This window comes from Centroberyx affinis, unplaced genomic scaffold (genome assembly GCF_046629955.1).
Source record: "Centroberyx affinis isolate AG114_WGS23_722 - 3 ecotype Tasmania unplaced genomic scaffold, CSIRO-AGI_Caff_v1 ptg003546l_1, whole genome shotgun sequence".
NCBI lineage: Eukaryota > Metazoa > Chordata > Actinopteri > Beryciformes > Berycidae > Centroberyx > Centroberyx affinis.
In genome coordinates, this window is record NW_027281483.1 from 1 (window position 1) to 22,660 (window position 22,660).

General features: G+C 42.2%; 2 protein-coding genes across 2 annotated transcripts; both read left to right on the forward strand.

The window, feature by feature from the left end:
• Positions 1-469: 469 nt before the first annotated feature.
• LOC139661534 (CLIP-associating protein 1-like) lies at positions 470-8,303 on the forward strand (the record flags this gene model as incomplete). The annotated part of the gene is made up of 5 exons (XM_071539991.1): positions 470-660; positions 1,094-1,222; positions 2,021-2,227; positions 3,370-3,486; positions 5,096-8,303. Coding segments are annotated over 5 exons (731 nt in total), but the record flags the coding sequence as incomplete, so codon positions are not given.
• A 1,238-nt stretch (positions 8,304-9,541) lies between these two features.
• On the forward strand, positions 9,542-22,370 carry LOC139661538 (transcription factor CP2-like protein 1). Its single transcript, XM_071539998.1, has 15 exons — positions 9,542-9,600; positions 10,151-10,299; positions 11,899-11,972; positions 14,356-14,461; positions 15,331-15,437; positions 15,669-15,821; positions 16,595-16,705; positions 17,506-17,603; positions 18,193-18,244; positions 18,382-18,475; positions 18,780-18,870; positions 19,285-19,367; positions 19,784-19,926; positions 20,898-20,949; positions 22,333-22,370. The coding sequence occupies exons 1-15, from the start codon at positions 9,542-9,544 to the stop codon at positions 22,368-22,370; spliced, it is 1,410 nt and encodes a 469-aa protein (XP_071396099.1).
• The last annotated feature ends 290 nt before the right edge of the window (positions 22,371-22,660 follow it).

Below are 22,660 nucleotides of genomic sequence, written 5' to 3' on the forward strand. Positions count from 1 at the left end.
CATACTAAATTTTAAACTTGACATAATGAACAAACGCACTGTAATGTCCATCTTAACAGGTCATGTAATCTCATATTCAGTCTTAAAACCTTATTTTTCTTAAATGAAAAATGTATTTTAAAAAAATTGATTTCCTGTTCCAGTTTGTTGTTTGTTTTTCAGAATGCAGTTTGACTTGTTTAATGAATTTTCTAGAAACAAGTGTCACTCTTGAAATTGAATTTCTTTGAAAGTTGATTTGCATTGGAAAGAAGTGAAATTTTCTCACCCCATTGGTAGATTTTTTTTCACTTGTTTTAAGAAAAATAATATTTTAAGACTGATGCTAGATTGAATGACTGATGGATGATGTTATGATGGATATGGATATTTTTTGTGGCATGGCAAGATGTCAATAGCGGTATGTTGATCGGAATATCCCATTAACCACACACCCCTTTCTTCTCCTCCCCTCCACCCCTGGAAGCAGTCGGTCAGGACCACTCGGACCTGGTAGCCGACCTGCTGAAGGAACTGTCCAACCACAACGAGCGCACCGACGAGCGCAAGGGCGCGCTGGTGGAGCTGCTGAAGATCACGCGGGAAGACAGCCTGGCTGTGTGGGACGAACACTTTAAAACCATCCTCCTCCTCCTCCTGGAGACCCTGGGCGATAAAGATGTACGCTCTCTAGGGCTGCTGTGTGTGTTTCCGTGTGTGTGTCCGTTTGTGGTAGGGGTGTGCTGAATGTTTTTATCAAACTGTGTGCACGTGTGTGTGGGGTGGATACAGATACCCACTGAGCTACACAGGCAATGGACCCTGACAGACGCAATTTGATGGACGCTTTTATCCAAAGTGCCTTACAGTACCATGAGTGCATACAATGTATATTTAGCATAGGCAGCACCGAAAAAAATCGAACCCATAAACCTCTACAGATTATAGAGACAAAAAGCAAAAGACAATAGCAATATTATGCTGGGAGACTATGAGTGTGTACGGATATTTGGTATGGCTGCAAATATGGAATAGGAGGGTTTGTACTGGGATGTATGCTCTGAGTGTATATTGTCTTTTTTTAATTGGCTGCCTGTGCCGCTGTTTCCCCCAGCACACGATCCGGGCGCTGGCCCTGCGCGTGCTGAAGGAGATCCTGAGGAATCAGCCGGCCCGCTTCAAAAACTACGCTGAGCTCACCATCATGAAAACCCTGGAGGCTCACAAAGACTCCCACAAGGAGGTACGCAGCTCTGAGACACTGATAATAAACTAAGATACTAAGATAATAAATGGGAAAAGATGCTATTTATACACTATGTGTTTTTAAAGCGTGGGGACTGTAGATTCTTCAGATTGTAGATTCCAGTGTCTAATTATTAGAGATTTTAGTTACAGTTTATCATGTCAAATGTATAGCTCTTAGTCACTGTTACAGTCTCAAAGGGCTTCACAAAAGCCACAGAACAATAAATAAAAACAACGCCCTCCCAACCTTAGACCCTCAACTGAGGGCAGAGGAAAAACTCCCACAAAACCTCATTCGGAAAACAAATGAAAGAAACCTCGAGTAGGGCTTCACACAGAGAAGGCTCCTCCTACCAGGATGATCAGACATGCAATGGGTGCAGAGAGTGGGCAAACAAAGATTAAATGTCGATAACAAAATGGAACATAAACAAAATACACAGAATAAACACAGTGAGAACGCTTGGGCGAAACATCCAGATCAATAATAATCGGAACGGAATTCAAAAGGTAGAATGATTGCTCTTGCCTACACTAATCCAAACAAAGTAACATCAACAAGTCAAGTTTAAAAGGATCAAAAATTATGGTGCTTCTTCCAAAACACAGAACAAATCCAATCCAAGTCGGGTACAAAAAAAAGCACAAAATGCAAGTCAGGCTACAAAAAAGGCAAGAAAGATATCGGCCCAAGCCAACAAAGAAGCTATTCCCCCTTTTTTCTAGGCAGCATATTACAAAACTGTACATTAGCCTCTTATTCTGATGTCTATGACTTCCTGCGTGTGTGTAGGTGGTGCGCGCGGCCGAGGAGGCGGCCTCCACCCTGGCGGGCTCCATCCACCCGGAGCAGTGCATCAAGGTGCTCTGCCCCATCGTGCAGACGGCCGACTACCCCATCAACCTGGCTGCCATCAAGATGCAGACCAAAGTCATTGAACGCATCGCCAAGGACTCGCTGCTGCAGCTGCTGCCCGACATCATCCCAGGACTCCTGCAGGTGCGAGGCTGGGCTTTCAGTTCAGGCACACCATGCGTTTACAGATGAAGAAAAATAAATTCAGATTATTAGATTTATACAGTGTGTTTTGTGTGTGTTGGATTAGATTGCGCAGGGAAATCAGGACCACGAAAAAAGCAATACATAAATGGGAGTTGCATGCCAAATAACCTGAAATGTTGAAAAATCACATCTCTAATTATGGGTGCAAATATTTGAACCACTATCCTTTAGTGGTGCTTGATTTTTTTTTTTCTTGCTAGACACTTAACAGCCTCAACATTGGACAAATCCTTCACAAAATATGAGACACACACTGCAAAAACTGACAAACTTGTGAAGTTATTTTCTCTTGTATCCAGACTTATAATAATTATTTTAGGATTTGTTTTAGTGAAATCATCTTATTGCACTGGCAGGTAATTTTACCGGTTTCAACAAATTTGACCTTTTTTCAGGAGAATGTAACTTGTTTCAGGACATTTACTTGGTAAAAAATGAAATTGTTGTGGAGAAAGTTTCTTGTTTCAAGATTTCCTTCATTGTTTTATGATGATTTCTTGAAAGAAGTTATATTGGCATGTACAGTATATTGAAACCAGCAAGATTATCTGCCAGTGCAGTGAGATAATTTGAATAAAAATAACACAAAATAAGCTTGATAGGTCTGGAAACAGGTTAAAATCACTTGACAACTCTCCATTTTTTGCAGTGCATTTGTTTGTTTATTTCTGGATTAATTCCCCTCTTTCTTGCCCCCCAAATTTTCCAAATGTACTTGATTTTCACGAGGACACTGCATGAACGCTGCTTTACCAGACTACAGCGCCTGCTGCTCCTCCTAATCCATACGGCCTGACTCATACGACCTTGCTCAGAGCATGGGAGTTTGCGCAGAAACATCCTTGTCAGTATCAAAAAGGCATATTTGGACAACATGTTCATATTTGGACAGGGAGAACAATTTGCCTTATTTGTACCTGGAAATGTTTGCGTGTACTCTGCACCCTCTGCTCTCACCTCTGCCACTCCTCCCACGTTCTTGTTGACCCCTGGTGTGTGTGTGTGTGTGTGTGTGTGTGTGTGTGTGCGTGTGTGCGCCGGCTTCCTACGGTGTCTGATGCTGCCTCGTCTCTCTGCAGGGCTACGACAACACAGAGAGCAGCGTTCGCAAGGCCAGCGTGTTCTGTCTGGTGGCGATCTACTCTGTGATTGGCGAGGAGCTCAAACCCCACCTGGCACAGCTCACGGGCAGCAAGGTACCACCCACCGCCATGTGCTCGCCGTCTCCAATTCCCGACACGTACACACACACACACACACACACACACACATCCAATTTTAACACCGGCTGAGCGCTGGTAGCTTTTAGGCTGCAGCTGGTGGCTTTGTCTTCTCTGTCAGATGCTTTGGCAGGTAACCAACCATCATTTGGAGGGTTTTTTCGATGTCAAAAATGAGTTTAGCTGGTAATGAATGTGGCTGGGGAATTTGCCTTCTTCACCAGCCACTTTGGCATGTAACCAAACATCATTTGGAGGTTTCTTCCTACTTGAAAAAGCGGTTTGTAGAGAATGTGGTTGATGAATTTCGCCGAAAAGTTTTTTTTTTGCCTCGAGATGTACATGTATTCAGACACACACACACACACACACACACACACACACACACACACACACACACACACTCCTCATGCAGTATGGCACAAATGCATGAAAACACACACATTCGCACACTGTCTTCACCCCAACAGACACAGAACCTTATCGTCTTCCCATGTTGTTATTTCCCAGCCGGTTTCCGCCGGTTTTTCACATTTGTGCGGTGCGGGGTCATATTTACCCTACTTTCACTCGGGTCATGTGTCCTTGGGTTACATAAGGGTAGAGGTCCCAGGGCCAGCTTCACCTGGAAGGGGGGGGGACCTCCGCCTATGCTCTGTCAGACAGCCGGTCGTCTGGCAGGAGTCTGTTACGTATCGATTCGGCGTGGCTGAATAAGCACGGTTACCTTTTTTCAGTGTGAGCTCGGTGCAAAGGAGCGAAGAGCCACTGCCGAGCAAGTGCTGCTGCAAGCCGGTGGATCACTGCTAAAAGCTTTGATATTACCGCTGCGCTTCCGGAAAAACATTAATGCTCACTGAGTGTAGAGTTTAGGACGTCCTGAATCATTTTATCTGTCAGTAATTCCTTTCAAGTTCTCTATAGTGACACATAATGGGACACCTCGATTGTCGCAGTTAATCTGTTTTCTGTTCTCCAGAAAAAAAAATAATAATAATGATACAATTCCTTCTTTCCTTGGCGCTTATCTCTCTCAGTTATTCTCCAAGCACTTCCCTTACATGGCAAGTCTAGGGTCACAGGAATACTGCTACATATTGTAAGGGCAACATGACTCTGACCCTTGACTCTTTACTTGATCTAGAAATTGAGGCTTATTCTACTATTGCATTCATTCTAACTTGCTTAGGGCAGTGGTTCTTAAAGTGGGGTCCGGGGACCCCCAGGGGTCCGTGGCACTCTGCCAGGGGGTCCGTGAAAAGAAGTGCACCATCAGATGACGAATTGAGGACATGTCTTCTGATATCAAGTCACAACTCAAGTCAATTTTTATTTATATAGCCCAAAATCACAAATCAGAATGCGGGGGTCCCCAGTATATTCTCTATCTTGTAAGGGGTCCTTGGCTGAAAAACAACTGAGAACCTCTGGCTTAGGGTAAAAGCCTCAGCTAAATGCCTTTTAGTCTAGGGTTAATTTTGAAACACTGGGGTTCATCCATGTCTGAAAGTGGTTCCAGAAGTCCTACATTGTACACTGTACTGAAAGAAAACCAACAGTGTCTCATGTCCTTGCTTGTTTGCAGATGAAGCTGCTGAACCTCTACATCAAAAGGGCCCAGACGACCAACAGCAATAGCAGCAGTTCCTCAGACGTCTCCTCTCACAGTTAATGGAGGGAGGCTCGGGTTGGAAACGCTGCGGATGGCTGTCTGACTGATCGTCGCTTCCGTCCGGGACGTCGCCGTGCCTCTTCCAGACTCCTCCGTCGCCGAGCTTCACCCCGTCCCGTCCTCTCCATCACAACTCGAGCTCCACTGCGCTTTCCCTTCTCTTTCCTGGCGACCCGTTGACAGCCCGTCGGTCATTTACTTCCTGCTCCCCTCCTTTACTCCAGAATGTTTTGAATGTAACTGAGGTTTGGTTTTAGATGCGGGGGGAGTTAACGCATTTGGACTTTGCTGTTGGCTTCATACAAAAGCCGCTTTTTTTTCTTCCTCTATGGATCCCACAACCTCCACCCATCCTCGTTTGTGCCGGCGCATTTTGTGAATGGAAGCCCGTTGCTCTTCAAGCCCTCGGATAGTCCTGACACGGCAGGAAAAGGAGCGATTCCCTGAAATGTACACATCAAATTGGAGGAAATGCAATTGTGCAAAGGGGGCACAGTAAAGGAATTTCTGTCAAATCGATTACCATTAGGGATGAAATATCATTTGGCTGGCCCAGTGATGGTAAGAAGCCTGTGGGATTTGGGGCAAAGTCTGGTTTAGGGGGCATGAAAACCAAATATTGCAAGATTGAAAAGTAATTTAAAAAAAAAAATCCTATGTGAGGGAACAATGTGACAAAAAAACAACGTACTGTATGAGCATTTTTAGTTTACATTTTAAGTTTGTCGATCATTATGAAGGGTCGTGGAAGCCTGTGCAAGGGAGCGTTGTCTTTTTTTTTTTTTTTTTATGCTGATTCGTAATTTGCCTAAATGTTTTAACCCCCTTTTTCAAGATTGTTACACTCAGAAAGGTAACAAGTACCTGAAGAATCTTATTTCAGCAACCAAACTGACAATCTTTGGAATTGGCGTTGTAGATCTTATATTTTGTGGTACAGAAGTTAAGCTGAAGTTGCCAAGATTCCGAATCTATCTTGAAATTCAGAAGTCACAATCAGCGGACAGGGCGGAAGTCGAGCCCGGCCCTCCATGATCATTGTGTTGCCTGTAATTTAAGACAATGAACGACCCGCATTGAGCTTGAAAACCGAGATGGGAAGTCGTGTTGTCCGTCAAAACATTGTACAAGTACAAAGTATCTAGTTGTTTTAGCTCATCCTGCTTTCATCAACAAACCCCCCTCCTCCCCCTCCCTTTGGTTGCGTGGCCAATTTCTGGCATCTTACCTGTAAATCTGCGATGCTGCTGCTCAGTTAAAGTACATTGAGTGACTTTGTCCGAAGAGGAAGTCCTTCCCTTTTGTAAATACTGCAGATGTTTCCCGGCTCGGTGTTGGGAGCGAGACCAGCGATCCGAGACAGCTGAAAGACATTACCAGGCCTTATTCACGTCACACACACACACACACACACACACACACAAACACACACAGTAACAATTCATGATCCGGGACTGCGGAGAGTGAATGGGATGTACAGCACTGTAGCTCTCGAAAAATGTGAATCCACACAGAGTAAAATGGACCCCGATGGTGTTGTTGACCCCTCGATGATGCGAATACAGTATTAGTTGTTTCATGACGTCACTCCGCCACTCACTTTCCCCTTCACGTAACCACAGCTTCTGCAATAACCCGTAAAAATCCGCAAATAAGTATTTTGTACATAAACTTTTTGACCACTGCTTCGCGAAATTTTACATAACGAGAAAAAAAAAAAAAAAAAAGACGAAAAGAGAAAAGGTTGACTATCTCACTTTTTTGCACGTTAGCAAAATAGCTTGCATGTAATCGGCGGCACTCGGTCAACTCTGTGCCGCTTTGATGGGCCCGGTTTTTTGGCTGTTAAAGTGCACTTGTAACATCGTCGGATTACTCATCTCTGATTTATTGTTCCAGTAGAGGAGGTGTAGCCACATGAACCATGATCATATGTGAAAAGGTACAGTACAGAGCGCCGACAGTCGACCGAAACAGTGTGTCGACTTTGACAGCCACTGAAAGCATCTTAGCCGGTAGAAGTGTTCAGGCTGGGTATTGAAATTAAAAGAATTCTACATCTCAGCACTGTCAAGATCTTTGGTATCAAATTTAAAGTTTCAAAAATTATCGAATGGTGTGGAAAAAGCTTTAATATGTTGGATTCCTGCAATGAGAACCTCCTTCAAGTTCATTGGTTCCCATACTTTTCACATCGGGGACTCCTAAAGAGACTTATCTCTTTACATCCCTGTTTAGGAACATTTTGTCCCATCTGATGAGATTTTTATTGACAGATATGATTTGGTACATAACAGTGGGGAGAGTGGAACTTGTGATCAGTCGTCATTTTTAATTTCTGTTTTCTCATTGTGCTGGCTTCTAGCAAATGAAAGGTAGAATACAGTAATAATGAAATTTAAGTACTCCTGATTTTGCTTGGGGACCCCCTGGAGCCCTCTCAAGGACCCCTGTGGGTCCCCGGCCCCCACTTTGGGAACCACTGCTCTTGTTGAATGGTGTTTTTATTTATTTTTGAGGAAATCCACAGAGTATGGGCTGATTCTGTTTAGAAAAGTAAATGAATGTACTAAAAGTTGCATAATTTGCTCTATCACATAATGAATTTTGCTTTCATTCAACAAGGAAACGATACAGAAAAACGTATCGGGAAGTATCGGTACTGAAAGAATTTCCAACAATACCCAGCCCTATACACTCTCTAACTGTCTGTCTGTGTTCTACCTGATGTTTTTTCTCCATTACTTTAACAGTTTCAAATCACCAACTAGTTTTGGTTTGTTCTCAAAAGAGGCCGCTCTCCAGGTACAGCAGATCTGTCGTTGGCGGAAGGGGAAACTTTACCAATCACCAAGTCTTGATCCTGCAGATTGTCTGTTGATACATTGCCGGTCACCAGAAAGAAAATAAGATGGTATTCCTTGCAAACTGTTCACTATGCATGTTATAATTTGTCTTTCTTTTGTCTCGTTTGGTCATGTAATATTCATACCTGTATTTATATATTTTATTTTATTTTATTGTTTTTCATGATAAACTGTACAGAAGGGTTTTGTTAACATCCACCTGTGATAGATTTGCAACAATGTAAAAAAAAAAAAATTGTTTGCTCTAGAAATAAACAGACATGAGAGTTGACCTGGATGTTTTCTGGTTATTCATGCCACATTGCAAATGTATCCCTGTTAACAAGTCGTTTACTTACTCAAAACAAGAAAAAAACTAGATATAAGAAACAAAGTTCCTTTCACCTCAACATTTCAAGAATTTTCTTGAATTACAGTAAATGACATCTTGAAACCAATGGAGTGAACTGATCAGCATTTTTATTTCATGATACCATCACTTATTTCAAGAAAATACTTAGAACAAGTGAAGCTGCATTTGGAAACAAGTGAAATTACTTCACCCCACTGGCATTTAATTCTTTTCAAAAATCTGATTTTAAGAGTGAATATAAGGTTAAATATATATACTATACTTGGACTCACTGGACTACTGGCGGCATCGGTATGTAGTGCTGTTGCTCAGTCCTCTATTCATTTACAACAAGCTCCACAGAGTGCTGAGGTGTGCTTAGCGGCGCTGGATAAACATTAACCTGATCAGACTTTGAAATGACCCGCTGCTAAGGATGTCCATCCATCTCTCTGGTACTTTTCACTTGCTAAATCCAGAGTCTGGGCAGAAGCATGGCCTTGTGGGTCATTGTAGATTAAATTGTTTTACTCATACATGTTTAAATTATTTCTATTATTATTGTTGTTGTTGTTACTGTGTTGCTGATATTTGGCCTTTTTTTAACACTAGAAAGGTCAAGTCACTGTCAACTGACTGCTGTTTTGAATTTTAGCACTGAAATATCTCTGCATTCAAAATGTCTCTCCATGACTTTTCTCAGACCTGCACAGTGTTGTTAGGTTTTCAAAATCATGCAATGAAATATACATTATTATTATATTTACCACCTTCAATCGATAGGCTGTTTGCCTCCTCTTAGACCCCCAAAATCTATTGTAAGTCACCTCCAAACGTCACAACCCTAAGTGAGTTTAAAGTCGAGCTTTAGTGCCATTTTGTTGCCAGTGTCAACAACTGGTCAGGTGAAGCTGCTATTAGTGCATCAGCCCAGCTGGACATTGGCAGTGGGAGGTGTGCCTGCTCCCTCCGCCTCTCAAAGGTCATCCAAGGTATGCTAATGTGAGTCTTGATGACATCACCGGGGGAATATAAGGGACAGGCAATGGTGTTTGGCAGCAAACCTCTCTGACTGGAAACCCGAGGAAGCCGCGAAAACCCCTCCTGCCTCCACGTTTTCCCCTGTGATCCTGGGATACAAGAAGACCCGCGCTGGAAAACATGCTGTTCTGCCACTCACAGCCTGAATCCTACCACCAGCAGTCTGCTACTTACATTAGGTAAAGCCAGTCTCATGTTGAGGAGCTGTGCAGGTTTCACAAACCTGTGGATTTCAGGCATTTGGGTCAGAAGGTTATTGCTACAGAAGATTAAAACAAAATGTCAGTGTATTTATTTGTCCTGCAGGGTTACTACTACTTAGACCTGACACTGATTTTGTTACAGATTGTTTTCTACAGTAATGTTGCCTCTAACAGCTCACTTATCCATTTTGTAATTCACTTTAATATAATTTAAATTCAAATTGAACATTTGAAATTAAAATGTTAAAATGAATAACAATGGTTAATTTTTAAAGGGACATTGCATTCAAAATTGGAGACTATGCATTTTCTTCTTTTAAAAATCTTATAATTAATCATGCAAGATAAGCAGCTTTAGCTCAATGTATTGCTCACTGCTGCTGCACCTTTTCTAAGTAACAATGGTCTTTTTGCACCTTTGCTGAAATGATTAGATAAAAGGTGAAGCAGAGGATAATCACCTCCTCTTCTGTCTTCCCTGCTAAATCAATGATCCACTCTGCCGTCTTCTTCTGGTCTCTTTCAGAGAGGCTTTGGCGCCTTTCCTGAAAAATGAAGAAGTGCGGCACATGGCAGAAAGTGGAGCCAAAAGGACTCCGTTCCAGTACGTTCTGTGTGCAGCCACCTCGCCGGCTGTGAAGCAGCAGGAGGAGACTCTCACTTACCTCAACCAAGGTAGCTATCTGTCCTCCCAGTTGGCTGTCTACCTTGTCTAAATGGATCAGAGCTCATTTTGTTGCATGTAGGCCCACCAACAGAATTAGACTCTCTTCATTAAAGCCTACTGATGTGGCAATTCAAATCAAACTATCCAAGTTCATTTCTCCTCACAATATGTGCTTTCTGTGCACAGCAATCATTAGACATGACAGCCATTACAGCCCTAAGGCTTAAGCTAAGCCTAATGAAAACCGTGTTCCCTTATTTAAAGGGGAATAAGAATCTAAGAATTCATATTTTCCTCTAGTTTGGGACCCTGCAATTAATATTTGTGAACAGTAACAACTCTCTCCCCAAGCCAGAAACCAGAGAGCCGAGACTCGAACCTACAATGACATCAGCATGGAAAATCTGGAGCTGTTCAGTAGATTTTCTGAACTAAGAAAATGTTTGTGTTTTTATTGCCAGATTAACTTTATTCTGTAGTAGTGTTATCACTTCTGAACCCACCTACTTAAATCACCTGCAGAGATTCCCCTCCCACCCCATTTGATGCTCTTACAGTTGTTTTCTATGAAGCAGCTCCAGATGTTCTAATTCGATGCCATCAGAGGTTCAAGTCTTAGCTGTCTGGTTTCTGTCTGTGGTAGAGAGTTGTTACTGATCACACATATAGACCACACTGACTGCATTTGGACCATAGGAATGGTAGGCTATATATGAATTCTTCTGGTTTTCCCCTGTAAGCTTTTGCATCAACAAAGGGACACGCCTTTTGAATTACTGACTTACTACAACTGCACCCCATTCAATTTAAAACACATCAGGATTATGAAATGATCAGATGTTCCATCATTAGTTTGTCAGAGCAACATGAGCTCTTCCATGGGTGTGAATTTGTCTGACTTCCATCTTCTCATTTTTCCCTCCTTTGTTTTTTTCTTATTCTTTCCTATTTTGTACTTTCTCCTTCTGTTTCACATTATTCTTAACCACTGGATTTAACCCTTCTGGTTGCTTTTTTGTTTCTCTCCTGTTAAACTCTGACATCATTCTTATTTGTGCTTTATTCACCCTGCAAGTTTGCCCTGCTTGCTGTAATTTGGATTGAATTCTAGTCCAACTATAATGGAAGTTAGTGCAAGTAAATCTGTACTGCACTGTATCTCAAAATCAATAGGATGAAAAAGAAACTGATAAATGAGTTAAGAAAGTCCACTCAGGCACATTTACAAGTAACTTTTGGCCTGGTGGCACCTACAATTACATTGCCATGGTAACGATGGCATGTATTGTGAATAGGATTTTTAGTTTTAGTTTTAAACAGTTTAGTTTTATTACTTTGCTGAGAAAGCATTGACAGCTAGTCTATTGGGCCCTCATTAGCTGTTCTTATGATATTGCCTTGTGATACTGGTACTAGTAGAATTTCATGCATTATAATTGATTAGTATGGAGATATATAAAGGTTTTGTAGGGGCTGGCCTTGACATTTGGCTTAAAAAAGGTTTTTAATTTGACTCAATTTCTACCCCCACTTGCCCCTCTTTTCTGATTGACTGATTTCCCATTTTTCAATTTTAATCAGGTTTGTTTTAATGTTTTAAAATGTAGGTCAGTCCTACGAAATCCGTATGCTTAACAGAAAACTAGTGGAGTATACAGATATAAGCAGCAAATATGTAAAGGTAGGTTAAAGGTATTGTGTATGTCTGTTTTTTTGACTTTCTTGTGACCTCTTCCTCTTTCTTCTCTTTTCTGTTTATATGTATCCATTTCCTGGTTTGTCACAGGTTCCGCAACCCTCCCTTCCACTTCAGGGGTGGGGTGCCGTCCTTGGAGACCTCGGTACTATCACCCAACTTAATTCTGCTCTGTCCTAGATATGACACACTCCTTACAAACACACAGCTCAGCTCACACACACACACACACACACACACACACACACGCACACACACACATACATCACTTTACTCTCAAGTCGACTTTGCCCCCCTTTTTTTTTGCGTTTTTGTTCGTCTTAACATGCCTTTCTGCTTTTGTCTGCACTACTGGGACTTATTCATAAAGACTTGGACATCTTCACACTTGGCTGATAAAATGTATTGCTTGTTTCTTTATTCAAATGTGAAAATGCACATTTCAGTACAGCGGAAGGGAATAATGACGCCTATAATCACCGGTTTTAACTTTTCATTCATTTGCTTTTGGTTCAAAATCCTGGTAAAGTAAGAGCTGTGTTTCATTATTTGAAATAAAAACAAGTGGTATATTCAAGATGCCATTGGTTTATGAATAAAACCCATTAGTGGCGCATTGCTCTTATCATGCTACTTTTATATTCATCATGCAGGTTGTTTTGTCATGTTGAGCCAATGTATCTTCTTAAAGTGTTATCACATTTCAGATGGGAGTGAAAAGAGACTGAACTTAGAGTAATAATACGCAACATTTTCATATAATTAAATGTGATCACTAGTTGATACAATACAATTATAATTCATTGTATACCCAGTTTTTGAAAGTTTTAAAATTTTCTGTTATAAACATCCGGCGTCTGGTAAGTCAGGAAATGATGCGTTTTGCGTTTGCGGTTTGCAGTTTGTTTGGAATAAACAGAGGAAGAAGAACTGGGTAGTTAGCATGAGCAGTGATAGCCACCATGGGCTGAACAGACAAAGAAAAGAAAAACTTGCATCAACAGTAAAATCCAAGCTCCGCCCACACTGTTTGATTGACAGGTGATCTGTGGGCAGTGCAGAAACACCACGGCAATGAGCGCCGAGCACCAAAGAGGGCACCAAAAAAACAAGAATGTCGCGGATTACCACTTTAATTTAAACTAAAGATTTATGTCAACACACTCACTTAAGAGTAAGGAGAATCATCTGGCTGAAGGCAGTCTTGTATGAGTGCGTCCATTTGAGATTCCTTTCTCGTCAGGCTGCTATTGGTCGGGACCATTATGTTAGCTGTGGCAGCCTAGCGACACAAGAATGAGACAGGTGGCATCTCTGCAAACAGATGAGGTTTCCGAGTCCGAGGCCCTTTGAGTCCCGGCGGTTAAGTCACGCATGAGCCTCCCTCTGTAAACAGGCCCGACGCTCCTACATGTTCTTACAGCTTGTTAATTTTATGATTTCTTTTATGCCCTGGCAGGATTTTAAAAAAGGTTGTCATTAACTTAATCATAATGCCAGAGTGGGGTTATTCATTTTTTTCTGTTTGTTTATGGAGAAGAGATAAATTAAGTAGTCTACATCTACTTGAAATAGCGACACCCACTTGTTCCTAAACAGATGTCTACTATTGACAGACATAGGACATGGGCTTTCTTGAAAGGCTGACTTTGTCTTTGCTCAGGGTTCCCACAGGCATTGACAGTTACTGGATTTGTGAAAAATCAAATAAGGCCTTAAGGCTTTTGGAAAATGAATGGATGGCCTTGAAAGTCTGTGATTTTTTTTATTGAAATATATCACGCAAATTCATCAGTATGCGTAAGCTTCCTCTGTCCTCGTATCAACACTTCCAATCCAGAGGTAATGGAGTTTGTGATGGAGATTTGTGTTGGATTTCATGACATGACAAGATCATGAGTAAAAAACGGAGGCCTCTATGATACCTAATTTTGACCAATATTATGTCTTATACCCCAAAACATGCCAATTTTGAGTACTTGGATTTCACCAAACTTCAAAGTCATTGAAAAGTCCTTAAATTTGATGTCCAAGTGAGTGTGGGAACCCTGTTTGTTATCGGGAAAGTTACTTTAACAATCATCCTCAGATGTCCATAAGTAGCTCGTTGGTACTGTGTCATCTTCCTCATTGGAATTTGTGGATGTCCTTTCAAAGTGTGACTTTGACGGGCAGAAACGGAGACGAAATTCATTGTGAATTTCCAACTCCTGAGCATTGCCTACTGAAACTGCCTCAGTATGTTTTAAGGAATGAGGGTAGCCTTTTTCGCACTTTGCCCAACAGTCCGGCTGTTTGGCTTTTTGCGAGCTGCCCCCGGTCATGTTGCTGTGCCTCCACCCTAACGCCCGGCCCTGCCTGTTCACAGAGCATTGTGCGAGTGGTGTTTCATGACCGTCGGCTGCAGTACATGGAGCACCAGCAGCTGGAGGGATGGAGGTGGAGCAGACCCGGAGACCGAATCCTGGATATAGGTGAGTGTGATTCCACCAACCCATGATGTAATATATGCCACTTGTTTTATCCAAAGTGCCTTATGGTACCTTGAGCGCATAATTTCTTTTTTTTTTTTTTTAGCATGGGTGGGCTTTAATTTTAATATCGGATATCGGCCAGTCATGTCGTCCACTGCCGATACGATGGCGCATGATCATTTAAATGCTGTTTCAGAGTTTTTTTTTCCACCCTGCCAAGAATAAAATTGTGCTTGTAGAGTGCTTGTAATTTTGAGGGCATAAAAAATGGTCAAATTTAAATGGTAACTAAACCCCAAACCCAAATCTGTGTAAAGTCTGACATCTAACGGTGAAAAGCATGTTGCTGAAATAGCCATCTGCTATTGGCTGATCTTTGGTGCCAGGTGATGTCACCTTCTATAGAGTACAACAGGTGGTGACATCACCTGGCACAAAAGATCAGCCAATAGCAAATGTCAATTTCAGCAGCATGTGTTTTTACCATTAATGTCAGGCTTTACACAGATTTGGGTTTGGTGTGTGTTTCTCATTCACTGTGGGAAAACCGTCATTAGCACACACTTTTCCCCCAATGTTTTCACTAATGACCAGATTAACTGATTGATTGATTCATTGACTGATCTTGATGGGCAAAGTAAATAAGTAACATCCTCACCTTCCTCAACAACTAGCGTCAACATGCCCCAACTAGCGTCAACATGCCCATGAGCAAGGCATTTAACTGCTGACCGCTCCAGTGTGGAGCTGCTGGCTGCTCAGAAACCAAAAGTACAATACTGGGGAAATACTGAGCATGTTTTTAATCAATTCTCCTGGTTAAGTAAGGGTTTGAAATAAAGGTTGACTGACTGACTCATTACTTGCAGATATCCCACTGTCGGTAGGGATAGCTGAGCCTCGTGCACACCCTCTGCACCTCAACACCATTGAGTTCCTCTGGGATCCTGTCAAGAACGCTTCCGTTTTCATCCAGGTACAGACATACTCCCACCAACTTCTGGGACAAGTTGGCCTTGTAGCTCGATCTTTGGAGTTAGAGTAGTGTGGAACGTTTGAAATGTTCATACATGTATGACAAGCTTCAAGTTGTAAAGCATCTCCTCTTCTCTTCTCTTCTCCTCTCCTCTCCTCTCATCTCCCCTCCCCTCCTCGTCATCTCTCCTCTCCTCTCCTCTTCTCTCCTCTCCTTGTCTCCTCTCCTCAGGTCAACTGCATAAGCACTGAGTTCACCCCCAGGAAGCATGGTGGGGAGAAGGGGGTGCCATTTCGTATCCAGGTGGACACTTTCACCCAGAACGAACATGGGGAATACATGGAGCACGTCCATTCCTCCAGCTGCCAGGTCAAAGTCTTCAAGGTAAGGCCATCATCCTTTTTGTTTATCCAAGCCCATCCAGAATGGAGGTAGTTTAGGGTGAATTAAATTCTCTGGACCACTGAAATGTACTAGCATTTTGAAGTTGAGTTTATTTTAGATATGGAATTGAAATCCATATTTTGCTTAGTAAAGGATAATTTTAAGTTTAAACCAATCATCTAAGTTGTCCCTCTCCTTTACATTATTCCCTGTGGTTTCTGCACACAGTCAGCGTAGTTAGAGATATCAGCACTCATCCTCCCTTCAGAAGAAGCCATTTGCTGCCATTCATTCTTGTACAAAAACAACTTCCACAGGCTTGAAAATTTCCCAAATCCATCACAGTAAAGACAAAGCCTCAATTTGGCTTTGTTAGAGTCTGTTCTGTTTTATCTGTATTTCGCTCAAGTGGAGGGTTTTCCTCTCATTATTACATTACGCTCTGCTTACTGTCAATCACATGACACCCACATGAAGAAATGTATGTCTCTTAATTTCAAGCTAGGTTTGACACTGTAAAAATGTCTATTTTAAAAACAAAACGAAAAGCAAGAAAATGTTCAAAAATAGTTTCACGTGGCATGCATTGCAAAATAATTGGGGGAAATGTAACTAGACGCTAACAGAAGTAAATGGTTTCTAGCTCCTTTGTCTGCTGTCCTCTAATTAGATTGTCACAGCAACAATATGGCCGTATGATGGCATCTGAGTGATGTAGCTTTATCTATCTGTGACATGCATTTACATTTGATTTGCTCTCGTTTTTCTGAAAGCCAAAAGGAGCTGATCGCAAACTGAAGACGGACAGGGAAAAGATTGATAAAAAGGCCCTTCAAGACAGAGAGAAGTACCAACCGTCCCATGAAACCACCATGCTAACAGAGGTGAGATGCTGCGTGATTCCTCCAGCCTCATTGCATACCTGTTACAGCAGATTTGAGAAAAGCCTTTGTTTTCATTTCAATAGTACAAGCGTTACTCTATTGATCCCACAGTGGTAAATTCTGGATATATATGGATATTGTATCGTATCATATTGTATCTCATCTCATCAGCACTGAACTTATACAATCGTTATGCCAGCCAGTATATTCTATTCCATTTTAAGTTAATAGTACTTCACACTATGTTAATGTGTTGTGCTCTTTTTATGCTGTTCAACTTCAAAGTGTGTGTTTAACCTCGCTTTGGTGCTGGGGTCTGTCAATGATTGGGACTGTTGGTGTGTCAAGTTTAGTGTCTTTGCAGGTCAAGTGACTCAGTGGTGTCTGCTTCAGCCATAATCTGGTGTGTCATTCAACTAGAAGATAAACAAACTGTGTTAGGCTGTACAGTAACAGATATACAATATATCTGTTTCTGGGGGGGAAAAAGGCTACCAAATGTTTATTGCTCAGTATTTAAAAAATGCAACTCATTATGGGTTTAATTTAACTAACTGATATCTCCAATTATGATCCATAATGAGTTTGATTTTTGTGCCTGCAATCATTGGTGTCACACATTTTTAAATGTTGGATATTTTATAATGGAATGAACACTCCTCAAGTGTTTGTGCTAAAACATACAGTTGAATAATGGCAAAAAGTGTGCAGAAGTACAAAGTACATCAGGTAGGCTATGCTGAAAGTTAATCTCTCTCTGCCTTTCTTTCTGTCTCTCTCTCTCTCTCCGTCTCTCCCAGTGTTCCCCATGGCCTGACGCCCTGAACCTCAGCAGCAGCAGCAGCACTCCCTCCCCCGTCTACCACAGCTCACCAACCTCCTGCAGTTTCACAGATGGGTGAGTCCACATTCACACCGAATGTCTGCATTTTATCAAACTCAAAAATGATTTCTATCGGTTTGCTCCAATCCCATGAATTTTGTTAGGCAGAACTATATAGGAGAGCTGTAGATTAGCGTCAGAGTGGACTGAAAGATGTGTGTGTTCCTTTCTCATTTAATTTAAGACTGCAATATGTAATTTATTACTCAGATTGGCTGGGTTTCAAGAATTGTACCAACTGTCAAATAATTCTATAACAGAAAAAGCAGCAAAATCTGTAAATTCTCAACTAGGATCACACTTGGGTTTACATAAGAGTAAAGGTCAGCTTATTTATCCACTGTATCAGCAGTGCAATCCTTTTGGACCTCCCTGTATGGCTGCTTCAGGACATGTTACTCAACACTGTTAAGAGATCAGCCAGGCATCTGCTCTTTCAAAAGCACAGGATTTTTCAGAATATGTGCTATATAAACAGTTAAAAACAAAGACTTTTCATAAGTAGATAAGTAAAATAGTAGATGTGTCTCAGAGCAGTAAGAACAAACGCCTCAACCAATCACCCCGATGTTGTTCTCTCTTCCTCATGTGCATGTTTTTGTAGCAACTGCTCTCCAAACCAGCAGGGGGAGCTGCTCATGCCCGGCTGCTCTGATGTAAGTAACAGAGTAACGGTGCAGTGTGAAAGTGTTAATGCCGTTGCTCTCTTATTCCTTTTAGGCCATTATTTGGAGACAGTGGATGCTCTGCTGCTATACTCATTTCAAGGGCTCTTCTTCTTTTTGACATGTAGCACCTTCTGCCATCGTCCTCGCCGCAGGACACTCAGCAGTGGCTGCACCGTCACAGGTTCTCGCCTTTCTCAAGGCTCTTCTCCTGCTTCTCAGGTAACATGGGTAAAACGCACACCTTAAGATTTGACAGAACAGATCTTCACAGAAAGCCATGATGATTTGTGGAACACATCAAGGAGTGCACAAGTCAGAATGAGCAAAAAGTTCAGTTCACGATGAGTCAGTCACAGAAAAAACATTATGAGGAATCAACCTTTGGCAGGGAGTAAGCTAAGGAGGAGATTCTCTCTATAGCTGTGTTTGTCTCCCCCATCATCAGAACAGAGGAAAAGGTAGAACAGGGCAGAAGACAGATCAGACCCGATGTGGAAAATTAGATTTTCTTCGAATGTTGCAGGTGCTGATCTGCTGAGGATGAGCAGGGAGGATCTGATCCAGATCTGCGGCCCGGCAGATGGCATACGCCTCTTCAACACCGTCAAGGGAAGGTGAGATACAGAAGTTAAAATAGACTGCTGTAGGCTTCCTACAACTGTGATAAACAATGAATCCTGGCAGCGAGAAGTTCCTTGGGTAGCTAATGCAATAATGCTGAGGCAATGATGAACTTGGGCAATGTTGCCCATCAGCCTTGCCTAAACACTTGTTTCATTTCCCCTTTTCAGTAAACTGGGACAATTGATGCAATGTTATTTGAAGTGAGTTTGGAGTTAACATAAACACATAGTAAGGGGGATACCTCCTCAATACCTTGCATTACTTGCTATAGCGTTCAGTGTTCAGCGTTCAGCGTTCAAGCAGGCAACATGAGGCTAAAATAGAGCCTTGCTGAGTCCCTGAACATATATACTACAATATATAAGTTAAGTACTAGTATTACATTCTCTTTTCTCATTTTCCAGGTGTATTCAGCCACGTCTCACCATCTATGTGTGTCAGCAGCAGAGCAGAAATCAGCCTCCCATCAAGCCGGGGGGTGGAGATGGTAGGTGCACAATTAATTGGATGAAGCAATGCAAATGATTTGTTTAATTCTCACCATAATCATCAGGCCAACTCTTATGTTGGATTTATGTCAAATCAGTATGTCCCAGTCCTCCCAATCCCAATGCCCACATTTGAGTCATGGAATATCGGGGAATTTTCTAAATGGGTCACTGTACAGGAAAATACCAGAATGTATTTTCCAACTTATTTCACACATTTAGGCTACTGTAGACAAGACTGTCCGCCCCTTTAGAACTTTTCTGACCTGAAAAACAACATTAACAAACCAGGAGGGAATAACATTTTCGACTTAGTTATGGAGAAGTTTACATCAGTCTTACAGTGAGATCCATACATATACGCCTTCTGATTTTCAGTTTCTCTCCTAAGCCTCTCTCCCTGTCTTCCCTGCAGTCTACCACGCTCTGTACCTGGAGGAGCTGACACTGCTGGACCTGTCTGAGAAGATCGCCATGCTGTACAGCGTCACCCCACAGCAGATCACCCACATCTACAGACAAGGACCCACCGGGATCCACGTCCTGGTCTCCGACGAGGTATAGCTACACGTCGCCTCAAACAACCAGCTACTCTTCAAATCCTAGAAACGTTTGTAAATGAGTGGTATTTTGTGTACCATAACATTCTCAGACACTCACTGTGATTCTCTTGAGTAGTGGTGAAGTAACAAATAAAGCTCAAAATGGAGGTCAAGAGAAAGTAATGAGGATACGCAGGTTTCCATGGCAGCAGGCAGGGCGAACAGGGTCGTGGAGTTGACTGGCTATCTCCGACAGAGATACAGAGACCAGGTTTTATTTGTTCCTCCGTGTCTCAGCAAGGGCCAGACCAGCTATATCTATCCAGCTACGTATACTAATGACCCGCCATAAAAAGCAATGGCATAGAAAATTTCTCATTAACCAGCCGAGCTTTAAGGGAACAGAGGAATGTGCAAACTAGCCTACATGCAGAAACCAGTTCTCTAGAGCTGACTATTGTTTCTGGGGGTTTCAGATTGTTACGTTACGTTAGTGTAAATAAATCACAAACACCCCTAACAAACTGGACCAGACTTGGGTGCAAATACTTGTGATCCTTTCAGATACTATAAGGTGATGGACTGAGCTTGCCCGGCACCAGGTGACCTCTCTAGTTGTCCAAATAAAATCCTCTTCACGCCACAAGTCAGATTCACAGATGAGGCTTCTTATCCATTTTGCCCTGTGTCAGCGATCATTATCATCATCACACTAACCGAAGGTGATAAAGACAAGGTGTAGAGTTTTGTTCCTAAATGAGATATCTGCCATTTGGAAAAAACTGACACCTGCTCTTACAAAATGATATATAGCATAAAATAAAACAAATTATGATACCTTTTAAACGGTAGTGGGGTAGAGAGGTGTGGTATGTAATTTAGAGGTATTCAATGATGAACTCCAGGTAAAGATTTTTATATATATAGCATTTTAGAAATGGTAATCAACTCTGTTCATTAATTCCATCATTTATTCATTCATTCCAGATGGTGCAGAACTTCAGGGAAGAAACAAGCTTCATTATCAGCACTATGAGGGGTAATGCTTTTTTATAATCAGCATTTCACTTCACAACACACAGTTTCATGTTTTGGATCCATTTATTGTCACGAATGTGAGGGGGGGGGCTGGACCCAAACGCAAGACCGGCTCAGAGAACTGGGGTTACGAAAAAGGCTTTAATGAAGAAACTGAGGCAACATACAAAACCAAGGCAGGCAAATCCAAAAAGGCAAAAGACAAAACCAGGCCGACAGGCAAAAGGCAAAACTAACTAAAGGCTAACACAGGGTAACGGAGAACAAGACAGGTAACACCCATGTGACAACTCAACAACGAACTGGCAAAGACTACAAGGAAACAAGACAAGATATACACGGACAGAATGATACAAATGAGGGACGGCTGGCTGGCAGGGGAGAGTCCAGGAGGTGAAACAGGCAGGAGAAGAGGGAAGAACTGGGCTAATAGGTGATGGAATACAGGTGTGTGGGAGCAGGAGGGGGGGGAACAGGTGATGAGGGGACATCTGAGGACATCTAGTGGAAGTCTACAAGATGGCAGGGCAGGGGAGTGACATGAAGTGATGGACCAGACCACTAGAGCAGACAGGGGCAGACAATGACAGGACACAAGTGTTATGCCCAGGCTAGGGGAACTGGACACAACAGAAAAAAGTGTGACTCCCCACTTTCCCCCACTCCCAAGGAAGACCAGTAAAGCTGTGTAACATTCAAAAGTAGCAGATTTATTCTCCGGTTTCTTTGCTCTTCAGGGTGGGCATAGCCAAAACAACAAACAAAAGGAGTACCAAAACCCAGGTCTAACTTACCTACCAAGAAAATAAAGATAAACAAAAGAACATTGTAACTAACCTAACTCCCTAACCCAAAACAGGAGAAAAACTGTAATGAAACAAAAAGGCTACCCACCCCTACAGACCTGGAGCTGCCACTTGACTAGGTATTTACAGATAACAGGGAGTCTTCAACTACAGCAACTGCATACAAGACACTGGAGTTGGGTTACGCCTGGTCTGGCCGGTTGGGAGCAGGGAAGAAGAGAGAGAGCCCATGGAATTAGCTGTCCTCAGCCTTATATCACTGGAGCTGTCATCACAGGCCAATCAGCAGTCAGGACACACCCCGCCAATCACCTGGTTCAGCCAATAGTGACACTCCACCTGCAAACAATTACCCACACTCCAGAAACACTACACTACAGAGAGGGAGAGAGAGAAAACACATACATACTACAGAACATGCCAGTATAGATGACCCCACTGGGTCATAACACAAGGGCTAGGGCTGAGATCACAAGGGCTAAGGCTGAGATCATCCATCCTGTCTACCTTGATTGTTGGTATTTTGGAATGATTAATGAATGATTATGGCATTGTTTTCTGTCTTTTCTATTTCCCAGACGAAAACACTGATGGCTACCACGTTGTGTTGAAATGACCAGCAGGTACTCAGGAGCTAAGAGGTTCAACATCTGGCAGATTCAAGCTCTACAGCATTAGTGGAATTGTATAGATTGTTTATAAGTCTCCCCACACTGCAATAGGTGTCATTTCCCAAGACTTACAGTACAGTAAAATGCTCTTGAGCTTTTAGTTTACTGTTAAGTTTTTGTTTGTTTATTTCTGTTTCATTTGTATTTTTGTTAAGTTATTGATTCATGTCTGATATGCTTTGTAATTAGTTGTAAACAGTGCTTCTAATGTACTGCATTGCTCCTCCACACACAC